Genomic DNA, 16378 nt, shown 5'->3' with positions numbered 1-16378 from the left:
CTGAAGTCCTCACACATCTTTTGCAACTGAAAGACTTATATCCTGTGCGAAAGAGTTTATGTACTTTCAATTGACTTGGATTTATGAAATCTTTATCACATACTTCACACTTAAAGGACTCCTGTATATAAAGGAGTATGTGAAAATTTATTATAAAATCTTTTTTTCTCCAGAAAGTCTTGGAAGAAATATCACATGTACACTCATACGGTACTGTATCTAACATCATCATCTGTCTTAAATCTCTGGCAATAAATGTTACAATAGAAGAGTCTTCCCTTAGAATAGAGATGCCAGATTTATTTTAGGAAAGAAAGGAAGACTTTTATTAAAAAATATGTAAACAATATATATCAGAACTTCCACAGGAATTTAGGAGCATATAATAAAAGTTACTGTTTATTCTTTAAGGTGTAAGGCTATTACCATTTTTAACAAGCCAGTAGGTCTGCTTTTTTATAACAATTTCTTTAAATAGTGTAAACATACACTATTAGACCTAATAGACTCTCTGTTCAAAATAATTTTATTGCAGGGGAAAAGAACATAACCTTCAAATTACGGAAGATTTAATTTCTGGTAGAAAAGAAAAAACGTAATGCAAAAAAACGTACAACCTGGCAATTCTACCTTAGAATGACTGAGCATATGAAGTTTCACATATATTAAAAGCTTAAGAACTTTTTGTGAAATACGGCATTCGAAAGGTTCATTAACTGTGTGAGTTCGAAGGTGATCATTTGGTCTAAAGCTCTTCTCACATATTTCGTATTTGAAACACTTCTCTCCTTTGTGAGTCACCCTGTGACCTTGAAGATGACCAAGTCGTGTGAAGCTCTTCTCACAAATGTTGCATTTGAAAGGATTATCACATGAGTGACTTAATGCAAGTTCTCGAAGTTCAGAAGGTTATGAAAAATTGTTAATCACAAATTCTGCACTTGAAAAGGTTATCACCTGTATGGATTGACTTGTGATTTCTAAGATGTTGTCTGCATTTAAAACTCCTGTCAGAAATGACGCATTTGTCAGCAGTATAAGTTAACTGAGGGGACATCTCCAACTTCAAAATCCTGATCAGTTTCTTTTATGTTCGTTTCTGAGTGTGTTGCCACACCAGAATGTTGTACAGTTTCTTCGCTTGCGTCAATTTTCTGGCTTCTTATGTCTTGTTTGCTGTGTGATTCCATGGTCCTGTAAAACAATGGAACTGTGGTCAGAGAAATGAAGGTTCATATCACAGTTGATAACACAAAGGGATGCCTAACCTCCAGTGATGCACATTCCCAACCGACTAAAATAGGTTCACTGGTGTCCAGGTTTCAAGCATAGAACATGTTGGCATTACTCTACCTGCAGAAATGGGTAAAATTTGCTCTTCATACCACAACTGCAATAGGAAAACAACATGGACAAGCAGGATGGTGCACAATGCCATTGAAGGAAAGAAATTCGTTATTTTCTGAATAACATTTGATATTGACTGGTGTTGTTGTGGTTGACCAATTATTTGGCCTCCATATTCTCCAGAACTGACAATTCGTAATTTATTTATTTGAGGCTGTGCAGAGAAAGATAACTATGCACAGCAAGCTAAGGAGATTAATGATCTCAAAGCAAAAATTCTCTCAGTTTTTGAAAAAATCTCCCTGAGATATAAGAACACACATGGGAGAGATTTGCCTCACGATGTGAATTATATTCTGGTGGGCATGATGAGGTCTGTAGTAAAAACAAATATCTTACTATAATAATACCGGACAGCTGTATACTAGCAACATTGGCGTGAGTGCGAAAAATTGCGGACCTGACATCTAGCGCAGAGCGATGGAATTACGTCCACATATACAAATATTAACACAGCGAGATTCGGATTATTGTTTAAAACATGTTACTAATGTGGAATTATATATGAAACACTTAAGAAATGTTCAATAATATTTAATGTAAAATTATTATCCTATATCAAAGCTGCATATTATGAGAAATATTGCATACTTCATATTACTTTCCGTAATTAATTGTTACATATTTTTTCTTTGGTTTACCGAGACAAAATCAATCTGATATTAGGAATGAATTTACAGTAATGTTTTATATACGCATTGCCGAGAACTGCAAAGATAAAATTGATAGTAATCTGATGCTTGTAATAATTAGTAAAGGCATGTGGACAACAATAAAACTTAATTTGATGAAATCTTAAAATCCAATACATTTTAACTTCTATTTATTTATTAGGTCTAAAAAAAAAAAAAAAAAACTAATTTGTATTTTTCTATCAACACAGAGACGAAGGAATTAGGCCTACTAAAGAATGTTGTTGACTTACGTTTTATGAACTGTCGGAAATCGAAAGTATGATTTGGAGCAATTTGTAATGCTACAATTGTCACAATTTAAACAGCACATATACACCCTGACATTTTAACACTAGTACTAATTCATAAAACTATTGACAAATTAACTAGCCCAGCAACAATATACATTGCAGTTGATTACAGCTTGTCTCGCGAGTTTCTCCATCCCGGAAGGTAGGTAGCAGCACCATCGTCAATCGCACGTAGAACTGCTAGCTGTCCGGTATTATTATAGTAAGGTATTTGGTAAAAACTCCCTTCCCTCTGTAATGTATTTATAGATTACTGAAAGAAAAACAATAACCATTCTCATCCTACAGCGTTTTTATTTTATGTCTCTGAAGAGCCATGTGCATGCGCATGCATCTGTGCCATGTTGTCGTTCAGATATGGTACCATTCACCAAACTTTTTAGACACACCAGTATGTCTTCCTAAACTGACTAAATATTGAAGTATTCGCATTAACTGTAATCTTACATCATTTCTCAACGTTCGAACATTAGTAACACGATTTCTTTTTTAAACTCAAGTCAGTTTGTCCTTACCTGTCATTCAAGTCATCACCCTCTTCTAAAAAGGCTGGTATTGGCTTTTCTTCTACTGATTGCTCATACCATAACTCTTTCTGAAGAATAAAAATGTCAATGTGACATAATAAATAAAGTATGAAGTACTGAGACAGATATATCAAACGGGCAGAGCATGGTTGTTGTATTGTTGCACAAAAACATAAATAAATAAATAAATAAATAAATAAATAAATAAATAAACAAATAAATAAATAGAATAAATGAATAAGTAAAAGTAAATAATGAGTAAATTAAGAAATAAATAAATAAATAATTTTAGGAACAACACAAAAACTGGGCCATGATTAGGCAATGGAAGTACATGCAATTGCATATTTTTATTGAATTCGCATATATCTTTCTACTTTGTATATCTTTACCAATCATGTCTTATACATTAAAATAAAGTCATGTAAATGTTGCATATTTTGTACATATTGACGTTTGTCATAAATGTTATTTTAATCATTCGATCTATTTTTAGTTATCCTCAAAACAGTCATGGAGAAGATATTAATTTTATTTTCTTCATTATTAACACTTAGAACAAAGAAGGAAAATGAGAACAAAGAAGGAAAATGAATTCGATTTATAACACTTGGTAACTATCGTTGGTTTGAACAAAAATACTCCAATCACTTCCTGCGATGATGAGAGAGCCTTCTCAGCATATAAATTATTTTTCACAGCAGAGACAACCCTCTAACCTTCGAACCAATTAACATTCAACTAGATTTAGAAGAACCAGTTACAAAATCTGAAACTTCCAAACCTGTACTAAAAGCGCTGGCATTAGAAGCTGTGAACAACAGATACCCACCAGAAGAATGGTTACATATCTACACAGATGGGTCTACTATCGATAACAACTCAGGATCAGGAATTACGTGTCCGTTATTCTCATTTTATCAACCAGCAGGACATCATACAACAAATTTTGATGCGGAAATAATGGCTATTCATATCTCACTCCAACACCTACTATACAGAATAGATAAATTTCAAAATGCTGCCATTCTCTCTGATTCTAAAGCAGCATTATATGCAATAAATTCATATAAAATGATGTCAATCCAAATTAAAGAATGTCACAAAATGATCCAACAACTTCAAAAACTACAGAAAAGAATTCAATTGCAACGGATACCTGCACATTGCGGAATTGCTGGAAATGAAACTGCTGACTTTCTTGCCAAAAAAGGATCCAATTTAATTCAGAATACAAATACAAGCCTACCTTTTACATCCATCAAAAGACTAATTAAAAATAAATATAAAATCAAGCAAAGCCAAGCACTACGTAACAAAGCCAAAGATAAAAAATGGAGCATTTTAATAAAAAAAACCAGAAATCATTCCAGAAATCCTACGTAAATCTGCAGTAGCAAAATTCAGACTGCTTACAGAACACTTGGCCAAACACTTGAATAAAATAGGAATTTACACAAATCCAAATTGCCCTCTATGCAACAAAGAGGAAGAAATGACTGAAGATCATCTCATAACCTGTGAAGTTCTACCTGATGGATCCACCACAGAGAAATATTGGAGAGCAAGAATGCTAATGGCTTCGTTGCCAAAGCCCGGCATTAGATAACAACAACAACAACCACAATTATTTTTCACTGACAAACGAAGGCACTTAACAATGGAAACCATAGAAAAGACATTAATTGTATACTGCCACAATAGTTACTTCAAAAGTTGAGGCATGTTTCCTTAAAAACATTAATTCAGTAACTTTACTATAATGGTATTAAGTTATGAATGTTATATTGATATTGTTTTTACTGCATTTTTTAAATTTTCAGTGATTTTTACTGAATTTTTTAATTTTTAGTGCATAAATATCTGCAGTCTAGTTATGACAATGATTATAAGAAAATCGAATACTCAGACACTTCTGATGGTTTACAAATGAAATTCATAAGCTGAAAATTCGACTGGTACAAAATGTTAAGTAGGTATTTAGAATCAATCTTTCAAAGGAATGGAACAACAGATTTGGACATCAAAAAGAGAATTATCATCAGATATGAGATTTCTCAGTTTTGTAGCAAGATACATATTATCAGATCACAAAAGTATCGACATGTGATAAGAAATGAATGTCGAATCAATTGCAGATACAATTGAAAGATACAGAATAAAATGGAGAAATCACATCATACTAATGGTAGGCAATGCTGCCTTACAGTAGGCCTATAATTCTACAGGAAAGAGAAATTTCGATCATCACTTAAAAATATGGTGTAAACAATTCTGAGACAAAAGAAGCCAAAAGGTCTAATACTTGATGATGATGATGATGATGATGATGATGATGATGATGATGAAGAATTACTGAAAGAAAAAATCATCAATACATATGTATTTCTATTTTGTGTAATGAAATATTTATAAGAAAAACTAAATTTAATGATTATATACAATGCAACAGTAAAACATATCCTACTTTGTAGTGCTGAAATACACTTAAAAAAAATTGTAGCACTCACCTCAATGCCTAAATTCGACACAGGAAATGAAATGGGATCTTCATCTTCTTCATATTTTATGTTTGATTTCAGATCATAGCTCAGGTCAGGAGGTTCTGTCTTGATCTGGATCTGATCCACATCAACTTTCAAGAAATTGTCTTCCTGTATAGATAAATGGTAAACGAGAAATTTATATTTCGCAACACGTGGTTTTCCAGAGAAATTCAAATTATTTTTTCATCTTTCAGCAACATATGGCATGTATCTACTTACCTCAAACAAAGATTTCTGTTCTTCTTCATTTCTGTTGTCATTCTGTAGTGTGAATGCGTCAATATCAGGTTCTGTTTTAATAAAATCCGTGACAACTGAAAAGGAAATATCAAATTAGGTTACCGTTTTACAAATAACACTTCTTCCACAATACACCAAAATCAGGACTGATTAGCATTCACTATGCAAAAGCATAAAATGATACCAAATATTACAAGACTTTGTATGAAAAATAAATCAGAGTGTTTCACACGATACTTCTTTATAATGTGACACTTAGGCAAGGATAGCATACTTTCTTGAGATCACCGATTTTCTACTACTCTTTCAGATAGAACTTAAGTACAGCAAAGACAAAATTTTACAATGCAGAAAATTTATCGAGTCATTGCCAGCAAAAATTGCAGTCTCCCATCTTGCCATTTAAGATAGTACCTACCTTGTTAATGCCGAATTTAAGCTTAGGCAACCTAGGCAGTAGCCTTGGGCAGTGATTTCCAGGGGGACGGCATTTTCTTTCTTTTTTTCTTTTCTTTTTTTTTTTTTTTTTACAGTGAAATTTGTTTTTAAAACACTTGTTGGTAAATCTTTTTTGAAATTTGTTCTTGAACACGTTGTGGAAGTCTGATATTGTTTTGTTATCACATTGTCCAGTCATGGTGAGAGTAAAAGGAAAGTGTGCAACTGCATAGTTATATTGTAATGCTGGTATCATGTTACTGTACTATGAAACTGCTTAAATTTAACTGCTTGTATAAACTAGAAAGCATTTTTAATGCTAAATACTGGGTATGCAGAGAAGATTTAGGTGTAGGTTTGGTGTTCTATGGCATGGAAGAATTCGTCATCAGAATATATTTTGAAGCCGGAGAAGTTCAAAACCACTAGGGCTAATGCATGAATAGTCCGCTCGCCTGAAAACATTGAAGAAAATTAGGGAAGAGCTTAGCCAGATACCAGCTCACTGCCTTGAACATTTCAGACACGAGTTTTCGCCTAATTCTTAACGACTCAAATTGTGGACCATTTTTGCAAAACTTGCTAACTGCAAAATTTGCAAAATTGAGATTTTGATGGATTCGTTAACATAAGGCAGACCTCTACATGATGTTCAAAGCGTCTTAGTAAAATTGGGTTATTTCTCTTCATTGTAGTGTGTCAAAGTGTGATCGTTTTATAAATTGAAAATGATAAGTAACTTATTTTCAGTATTTGATCCATCAACAAGTATAATAAATTTATCATTAAATTGAATTAGCACTATATTAGGATTATTCATTATTCCAATAAGATTTTGATTAATTCCATCACGACACTATATTTTATGAAATAAACTATTAACCTTGCTTTCTGCTATAAGTGAGACATATAGCAAAACTTGCTTACTATAGTGTTTTGTCTCTCCTGTAAACTTTAGTTTTTTCAGTTAGCAAGTTTTGCAAAAACGGTCCTCAATTTCACCATTACAAGATATAGAGGACGATTCATGAAGATTGTGCCATACTCTAGGATCTGATTTCTGACATAATTGTGAAGAAAAAAGTTCATATATACATGTGTCCGATTTTGAATAGTTTTGGATAAAATCACGGTTATTCCTTCTGTAACACACATCCTTGTGAACTACTCTCTCTCTCTCTCTGAACGTCTGGAGCTGTGTGTGTTACAGTACAGCTAGTAGCAGCAAAACAAAGTCTCGTGACATCAGAGTCAGGGTTAGAGATAACTCAACACCAGTACAACGTATCTATCTAGCATCCGAAGAACAGAAGTTTGGAAATGCGGTGCATGCATTTCACACTCGGATGACTTCATGTATAGCTGCAGAAGGTGGGGTCTTTGAAAACCGGGTTTAATACAGTTTTAATATAAATGAGTAATAATGTGAACGTTCTTTAATGAATTTATAATACTCTCAGTACCATTCTCATAAATAGTTTAAATGTGTGTGTGTATCTAATGCTCTGGATTTAACAATGAAGTCATCATCCTTCTTGCTTCCCAATATTTTGATGGAAGGTCCACAAATGTCCTAAGAGTTTCACAATTAGCCAGGTGCTCCATCTCCATGTCCTCTTCTCTGGTGCACAGTAAGCATTTAGGTGAATTCAGTACTCCAATACGATGGAGGTGTTTACTGAGGCAATCATGACCAGTAATCAATCTAAACATGGCCACGGCAGATTTTCGAGGTAGATCAGGAATTAGTTTTGGATCTTTGAATGATTCTTTCCATTTTAAATGTTGATGTTTTGCCTGTTTGCTGTTACTTATTCTTTTTATGACTCGTTTTATTGATTCATATGGGAACTTGAAATTTGTTTTTAAGTTGATTTTAGTTCCTTTCTTTGCTAACATATCTGCTTTCTCGTTACCGTTCAGTCCACAGTGGGCCGGGATCAATTGGAAGACCACTTTTTTATTTAGCATTTGAATTTGTTTTACCATGCAATGAATTTCTTTTACTTTTTCCATTTTAGGGGATGTAGTTGAGCTGATGGACTGGATTGCAGCTTTGGAGTCAGACAGGATGACTATGTTTTTGCACTGGTTTAGCCATACAAATACATTTTGAAGTGATGTATAAATGGCTTCAACTTCGCCATCAAAATTTGTTGTTTACTTGCCAACATTTTTATAAAGAGAAAAGTATTGACAAGTAGCTCCTACTCCAGCTCCTTCATTTTGATCCATGAGAGATCCATCAGTGTAAATGTACAACCAGTCCTTTTGTGGATATTTTCTATTAATTGTTTGTAGGGCAATGGCTTTTGCTACTTCTGGATTTATATATTTTTTGTTGAAGACTTCACCAAGATCAAGGCAGCATTCTACTTTGAAGTTATTAAGTGGATTATATCGAGACATAAAGTTTTCCTTTTCACTTGGTATTTCTAGATTTTGTTTAAGCTTTTCTACCTCTTGTATGTATCCGTTTTGGGTCCTCAATATAAATTTAGAATCTTTGTATTTACTCCATTTATCCCAATTTGGAAGCCTTCTTAATATTTCATAGGTTAAAAGGGCTTGTGTTTCATGATCTGTTTAAATGTTTAAACCTTCATAATAAGAATTTTGGCCCATGCAGGCCTCTAACATGCATCATGGCTGGGAGACTTGTCAGGAAATTGACAATATATCTTTGGTTTACTGGAAAAAGCTCGTAACTAATAGAAAAGTAATGAGACATGCCAAGTATTTTGTGCAAGCCCACGACATGATAAAATAAAGACCCTGTTTTGTAGTAAAGTAGAATTTACAATGATTTGAATGCTGTAAAGGAAATAAAGCAGGAAAACTGTAGACATAAAATGGCAATTTACTTAAATGATCACTACTAGGTTCACGAGACAGCACCACTTACCTTCATCTGTGGGAACCACATTGAATGGGGGTGATAACTGCTGCTCTCTCCTCAGCTGTTCACTGATAATACTCTTGCCTATAAAAAATAGAGAAAAAAATTAGTATATTGAAGCCCATGACATCGACTGAAGAAATAAGGTATTACTTCAAACTCATAAACATAACTGAAGTGCTTTCAGAATAAGAAGACATATGAGGCGGAACCTGTGTCAATCAATAGAGCTAAAAATCTGAAGCTGACTGTAGAAGAACTGGATTCATGTGTCAACTGGCTCGCATGTTATCATTTTGAGATTAAACAGATATATTACATATTGCTGCGTCCAACACATAATAATATATAATCTAAGTCCTTCTGGAGACAGACATTGACTGTTTTCTATTGCTTGCTGTAGGTTGAATAATAATACAGTAACAATGCCTCTTAAGGGATTGCTCGCATCATGCAATGCACCGATTTATGTTTTCTGTCATTCACTTATGCACCATATATAGTCCAGATCAGCTTACTTAATACCCTAGGGGTGAAACGTAACCATTTTTCCCCTATTGCTACATATGCTAGTGGATTATAGTGCTTTTCTAGCTCTCCGGTAGAATTTTCTTTTACCAATTTCATTTCGAATTTCAGGTGACAAATACCACATCTGGCAGTTACTTTCTAACTGTTATGTTGGCAGCAATAATTTCGATTTACAGTGAAGGTAACTGATGAAAATGCAAGTACCTAGGCTTGTGAATTAATAATTATTTAGTAATACTATTAATATTACTAGCAATACATAAGTCAGTTCTGTTGTGTTGTGATTCCAATTCAACACTATATTCAGATAAGTAGAATTAAATAAGATATAGCTTATAGACCTACTTGGTATAAAATATATAGGTACGTAAATATATTTTACATTTTAATTAATTTCTTTCTTGTTTAGATTTTTAATAAAATATCAAAGAGAGGACATATCATGGTAGGACTTTTCCAAGAAAGAAAGTACTTGTAAGTATTTTAAGTAGGCTACACATTTCAAAGTGGTATTGTTTTTCGGAATTCGTGCTATCATTTCACGTGATCAAACTAAATATATTTTTAGGTTAAATCTCATGAATCGTAAATTGTTGAGTCAAAGCAATAAATTTCATGCTGTCAGACAAAATAAATTTAGTATTAGATCATACTAATCCTAATTACCAATATAATATGAGAAAAGTCCAGGACGACAATATACTATTTCATAATTTATTGAACCATTTAGAAAACACATGACAACATAAAGATAAGATATGGTAAATAAGTAAATATGCAAGACATTGTTATTGTCAATTACTCATTATTATTATTATTGGTGAATGTTACGTATGTCCCGCCCACTATAGGAGACATAGGCCAGTTTTACACTAATCCTAAACATTTAGTATAACTTGTTGCTTGTGTAGGCAGTCTTTTACATTAGATTTGTGAAAACTGGTTATAGCGCAACATTGGCAGTGATAAAAGTGTGAAATATTCGGGTGAAACGAGCGTTGAGCGACTTCCGCCAATTTAGGAATAGACACCGACGCACTTGAACTTCCAACATAGAAAACAAAAAATCACACTCAATCGCTTTCACCTTCATCTTGACGGGATAATAAAAGCCTAAACTAAACTAACTTAACCTAACCTAACCTAACCTAACCTAACCTAACCTAACCTAAGTGCGTCGGTGTCTATTCCAAAATCGGCGGAAGTCGCTCAACACTCGTTTAACCAATATTCGTTCAGTGGGTGGTGGATACTCTACAGTGGCCTTATTATTATTATTATTATTATTATTTCAGTACATAGCATTGTGATTTTACCCTGTCTGGTGATATCTGGTATTAGTTGGCAACACTGAAGAGACGTCAAAATTAGACTTTCAAGAACTACACTTTCGTGATCCTCACTATATCAACAGCCTACTGCTGCCTGACAGCACTCTATTGGCTTAAGCCATATGCTTCTTATTCTGAAAGCAATGTAAGTGAAATGATTACCTTGTCGGCATGCACTTTTAGCCTTTCCTGCATATGTCCTCGAAACAGCAATCTTCACAGCTGGAGTAGCCTTGAGAGATGGAATGGTTTCAGGGGTAGATGTCAACTCTGCAGCCTGCTCATTTGCAGCTTGTAAACCAATGAAAAGTGAAAAAATTTCAACACAAATAATACAAAGACATTGTCAGTTGCAGAATCAATAACTTTGGTCTCATAGTATACGTACTTGAAGTCTCATGATGGCTTATATTAGGGGTGCTGTCAGCTGATAATGTTACTGGAGGCACAGGTAGGCTAGGGGGTGGGCTCTGGATTTCAGGGCTGGATGGTGCCTCTATTCTTTTAGCATGAATAGTGGGCACCGCAGTATTGTGAAGTCTGACCATTTTTGGCAACCTGTAATAGTCAGACTCTGTGAAGTGCTCGATGCAGATTTTCAAGCTGTATGTGACATCAGACGCAACTCTATACCGGTCCTCCAATCCACAAAATCGGAGCCACTTCCAACACCTATAAAGCAATGAATTATTAAAATTACTGAGTTGAATATGAAGAGATGTTGAAAAGAAACCATGTAATAATACCATTCACTTGAGGAGCTGAATCAGGAAATTTCTGATGCATAATGGACAGCCTATTTTTCGACAGTATAATTAAGTTACTGTCATTTTCGATATCTATTATTTTTAGTTAAACAGATATAATGAATGGAAACGCTGACAAATGTTATTTTAATACTGGGTTGGTGCATAAGTTCATAGCGTTTTTGTTTCGTGTTGGTGCTCCGGTTGCTATGGGTTTATTTATCGATTGTCAGTTTTTATTTGAAGTTCAATTGTTATGCTTGAGTTCACATATTGAAGTTTTCATTTTTTCAGACAGTGAGTGGAGCTGTGGATGCTAGAAAGTGGAGTGTCAAGTGGAGAAAGTGAAACATTTCTGGCATACCGTCAACCAGGTATACTTTACACAAGGGGGGTAACTTTACACATTTCTAGAAAAAATGTTTAGATGGCAGCACATTATAGATAATGTGTAGCTAATAAATTGCGAAACACATCATATTGTTCAGAAATGTTTTACCTTTCCAATCCCAGTACTTAAAACAGTGCAATGTTGGACCATATTGAACAGAATACTCGATTATAAGGCAAAGTAAATATGTGTGTAAAGTAACCTCGTAAATGGGGCATCTTTACACACGTGATTATTTATTTACAAGTGTGTCATAATGCATATGTACAACCGCTAGATTTTCAGATTTACTCAAATTAACCAGGAACATTCATATAAAAATTAATTTGTGTATCTGACTTGATAATCTTCAATTATTTTAACGAATAAGCAAAAAAAAGTGCGTAAAGTAACCCCAGTTGACGGTATTCTTCTTTTTGAGTTCAATAGAGAGGCGAAAGCAGTGAAGGCAATGCTATTGGAAAGAGCACGGCAAATAAATGTTTTTTTCGTTTTAAGGAGGGTGGTTTCAACATTGGTGACACTCCATGGTCAGGTAGACCTTCGGGGTTTGATGAAGACCATTTAAACACATTAATACACAATGATCCACATCAGTGTACCCGAGAACAGCAAATGTGATGAACTGTGACCATTCCACCAACATGCGACATTTGCATTCAATGGGAAAAGTTAAAAAATCACGCGTATGGGTACCGCATGCTCCAAGCATCTTTGCTTGCTTGTCATCAATTAGTTCGTGAACATCGAACATTCCTATCCAATATCGTTACTGGTGATGAGAAATAGTGTCTTATGCTAACACAAGGAAAAGAAAGGAATGGTTGAGCCCAAACAAACAAGCAACTCCCTGTACAAAGGCCAGCATGCATCCACAAAAGATTATGTTTATGCATCTAGTGGAACTGCAACTGTGTGCTGTACTATGAATTGCTTCCCCGAGGTGTAACCTTCACTGCTGACATTTATTGCCACCAACTGAGACATCTTGCACACACAATCCAAGAAAAACGACCAACAAGATTGGGTGAAGTGATGCTACTCCACGATAAAGCTGCACACACTCTGCTAATCTGACACAAAACACTCTCCAGGAGTTCGGTTGGGAAGTGATTCCACACTCACCTTATTCACCTGATCTTGCGCCCTCAGATTTTCACCTTTTCCACTCTCTATCGAACAACCTTCAAGAAATTTCCTTTCCAGATGAAAATGCGCTTCAAACATGGCTTGATGACTTCTTTAACTCAAAACCACGCAATTTCTACAGGCGTGGAATCGAAAAACTACTCCAGCATTGGCAGACTGTTGTAAATAGTGAAGGAGAATATATTGCTTATGATTAACTTCTCTCTTATGTGTATCTGATGTGTTTAATAAACTTATGTAAAATCGCTATGGAATTATGCACCAACCTAACATAACTAAAGGTGATAGGCATACAATTTTTCAGTCACAAATATTTAAGTAGCTACCTTGTCCTATGATCAGCTATGTCTCCAGATAAATTATGAAATCTGGTACTATTTCTCGTAATTCTAAAGAAACGTTTCTTTCCTTTAACAAATTAGTACTACAAATAGTATAGAATATTAAGAGCGTAGTTTTACTTTCTGGTACCCAAAACATTCCACAGAATAACCTAGAACTATTCACCTGTTGTACATAGTAATGAATGTGTATATTGCCGCTATATTGTCCACATCAGACGTCAGAACCAAAAGAGATTAAGATTAAAATTTTCTTTCCTAGTTGGCTCTGTTCGTCTTTATCTCTCTTCTGTCTTCCTCCCTTGTCTCCAATTCTTTGTCGTAACTTCTGGTGTTCTCTGTGTCTCAGTTATATTCCTGTAATCACAACGTACACTTAATTGCAAATGTTTATTACAAATTACTTACCGGTACCTGAGATAGACTCGATCCATCATTCTCTATAACTAGTAGCAGATATGTTTACCGTTCAGTCAACATAGCACGTACTGATGAGACATACAGTATATACAGTATACTTAAGTATGCTCCAAAAGTCCAGGTGCAAATTTCTGGAGTGAATGTTTGGGGACCTGGACTGCATCAGCAAGGAAGCATTTTTAGTACCAGTGTAGATAGAGATTATTGTCGAAGGAGGTCGTATTTCGACATAACTAACAATCGTGTTTTGCATTTAAATGGCAACGTCTGATATGGATAACATGGCGACGACATATTCATTCATTACTACATTCATAGTTGGTTATTTTGTGGAAAGTATTTGAGTGCCCGAAATTAAAATCGTGTCTTAGTATTCTATACTATTCGTAGAATGCAACTGTTAAAGAAAAAATGGTGATTCCTTTGGTAAAGTGTTTCTGTAGAATTAGGTAGGTCTCGGGTAGGTCTACTTCATTTTAAATGGCACTGCTTCTTTAGATTCCAGTACAGCCTAAGCTAATATATTAAGAGATTTTGCAGCAGTTATGTTTAAATTAATGTCACATTTTGAATGATCACTCACAATTTAAATTACTGTTAATACAAAAGGTAATTCTTGACAAAAACCGGTCGTCCCTGGACCACTCGTGTAACAGATTCAGGCAGAATACTCATTAAGCACCATATGCAGTTGATAACTTTTAGTTAAGAATTAGTTCATAAAATATTAATTACTAATAACATTACAAATTTTACGTTTTTTCACAGTTACAATTATGCAATTAGATACCGTAATTAAACTGGTATGAAATTAGACTTATGATCTAAAATGAGGGGTCTAGAAACAGAACGTACCAAATTCAAATTTTCACAATTTGAATTAAAAATTGTTTCCTAAAGGTGGAACCAAACATTACCAAATGATGCAGCTATGATTTTCTTTCTTAACCATTTGCATGCAGTATTGACAGTGGAAAAAGTGACCTGGTTACAAAATGTACCGGAAACTGTACACTAACTACTTAAATAATTCTAAATAAACAAGTTGCAAGCATTGCAAAACTAAACTCTCATCGTATCTATGCTGCATTCCATAATATCCGACAGGCTACGTAAACATTGCCGGCAATTTCCTTCCGTGTGTAGTGTTGGAGAATATAGAACCTCTTACCTAATAGGGTCCTGAGGAAAGGTGAAAAAATGCTTCCCTCCTGTATTCCTGCATCCAGGAGCAGAACATTTCCCTCGATATTTCTGCATATTTCTTTCCTTTATCTTGAACGGTATTACATTCCCAACCAATGGATCACAGTGATCAACTGATCACACACACATCCATGAGACCGTGATGGAACTTGATAATCTGAGTTTCGCATCCTATAATTATTACGGTACTCAATTTATCTATGACAGTGTTGCCATTATGTACGAGAATTCTCGTACGCATCGGAGATTTCTTACTGCTAAATGTACAATAACTCTAATATAACATCTTTTCTTGACGTGTAACGTATATATTTGCACTATACCATGGCTTCCTACAATTGTATAGAGCAAAAAAAAAAAAAAATTATAATTCACAGAGGATTGTCAATTGTACTTATTTATCCTAATTTCATTACCCTATTCCTGTCTAGATGTTACACGCAATTACAGGGATTTCCTCAAATACCGTTACTAATAATATTTAGAAACATTACAAGGAGTAATAGGCTACCAGAACTTTAATAACGGATGCAGAACGATAGGCCTTATTTAAAACAAGATAAATGAATATTCGCTATATTCAGATGAAATTCAAAATAACCTAGGACAAGGTAGAGCATCCACCCGCCAATGTAATGAATATTACACATTTATGAAATCTATGAATAACTATGTACTGTACCATCACTGTACCCTTATACTCCAATTTTTTTCTCCAATATCTGTCAAATACAAAAATCTGATCAATAGTCGATCAATTACGCCTAAAACCACACTGATTATCCCCAATAATTTCATCTACATATGGAGTTAATCTTCTCAAAAGAATATTGGACAAAATTTTGTACGACGTCAACAAAAGTGATATTCCTCGAAAGTTACTACAGTTAGTCTTGTCCGCCTTCTTAAAAATAGGTACAATTATGGACTCCTTCCTTGTTCTGGTACAACTTCCTTTTCCAAAATAGCAAGTACAAGCTTATAAATTTCGCTAGATAATGCGCTTCCACCCTCTTGTATCAATTCTGCTGGAATTTAATCGATACCTGGACACTTGTAATTTTTCAGCTTTTCTATCGCAATTTCGACTTCAGAAAGTGTGGGTTTGGGTATAAATAGCTCAGCAGTTTGTATTTGGATTTCGTTCCGATCATTTATATTTGGCCTATGTACATTTAGTAATTGTCCAAAATGGTTAAAATGTAATTACGAACATAAAAA

General features: G+C 34.4%; 1 protein-coding gene across 4 annotated transcripts in view; it reads right to left on the bottom strand.

The window, feature by feature from the left end:
- Positions 1-16378, bottom strand: part of LOC138704589 (zinc finger protein ZFP2-like) — a 34667-nt gene continuing 18289 nt past the window's right edge. For 3 of the 4 annotated variants that reach the window (XM_069832642.1, XM_069832644.1, XM_069832645.1), the window contains 7 exons: positions 11293-11576; positions 11067-11195; positions 9049-9126; positions 5685-5779; positions 5430-5573; positions 2908-2987; positions 1-1194 (listed from right to left, as the gene is read on the bottom strand). In XM_069832642.1, coding sequence (XP_069688743.1) covers positions 1029-1194; positions 2908-2987; positions 5430-5573; positions 5685-5779; positions 9049-9126; positions 11067-11195; positions 11293-11576 — 976 coding nt within the window. In that variant the 3' untranslated portion in view covers positions 1-1028. Of the gene's footprint in view, positions 1195-2907; positions 2988-5429; positions 5574-5684; positions 5780-9048; positions 9127-11066; positions 11196-11292; positions 11577-15122; positions 15290-16378 lie in introns of those variants that run through there. The other variant, XM_069832648.1, reaches the window with a different exon arrangement.

This window comes from Periplaneta americana, chromosome 8 (genome assembly GCF_040183065.1).
Source record: "Periplaneta americana isolate PAMFEO1 chromosome 8, P.americana_PAMFEO1_priV1, whole genome shotgun sequence".
Lineage (NCBI taxonomy): Eukaryota > Metazoa > Arthropoda > Insecta > Blattodea > Blattidae > Periplaneta > Periplaneta americana.
This window is presented reverse-complemented; position numbering and strand designations above follow the sequence as displayed.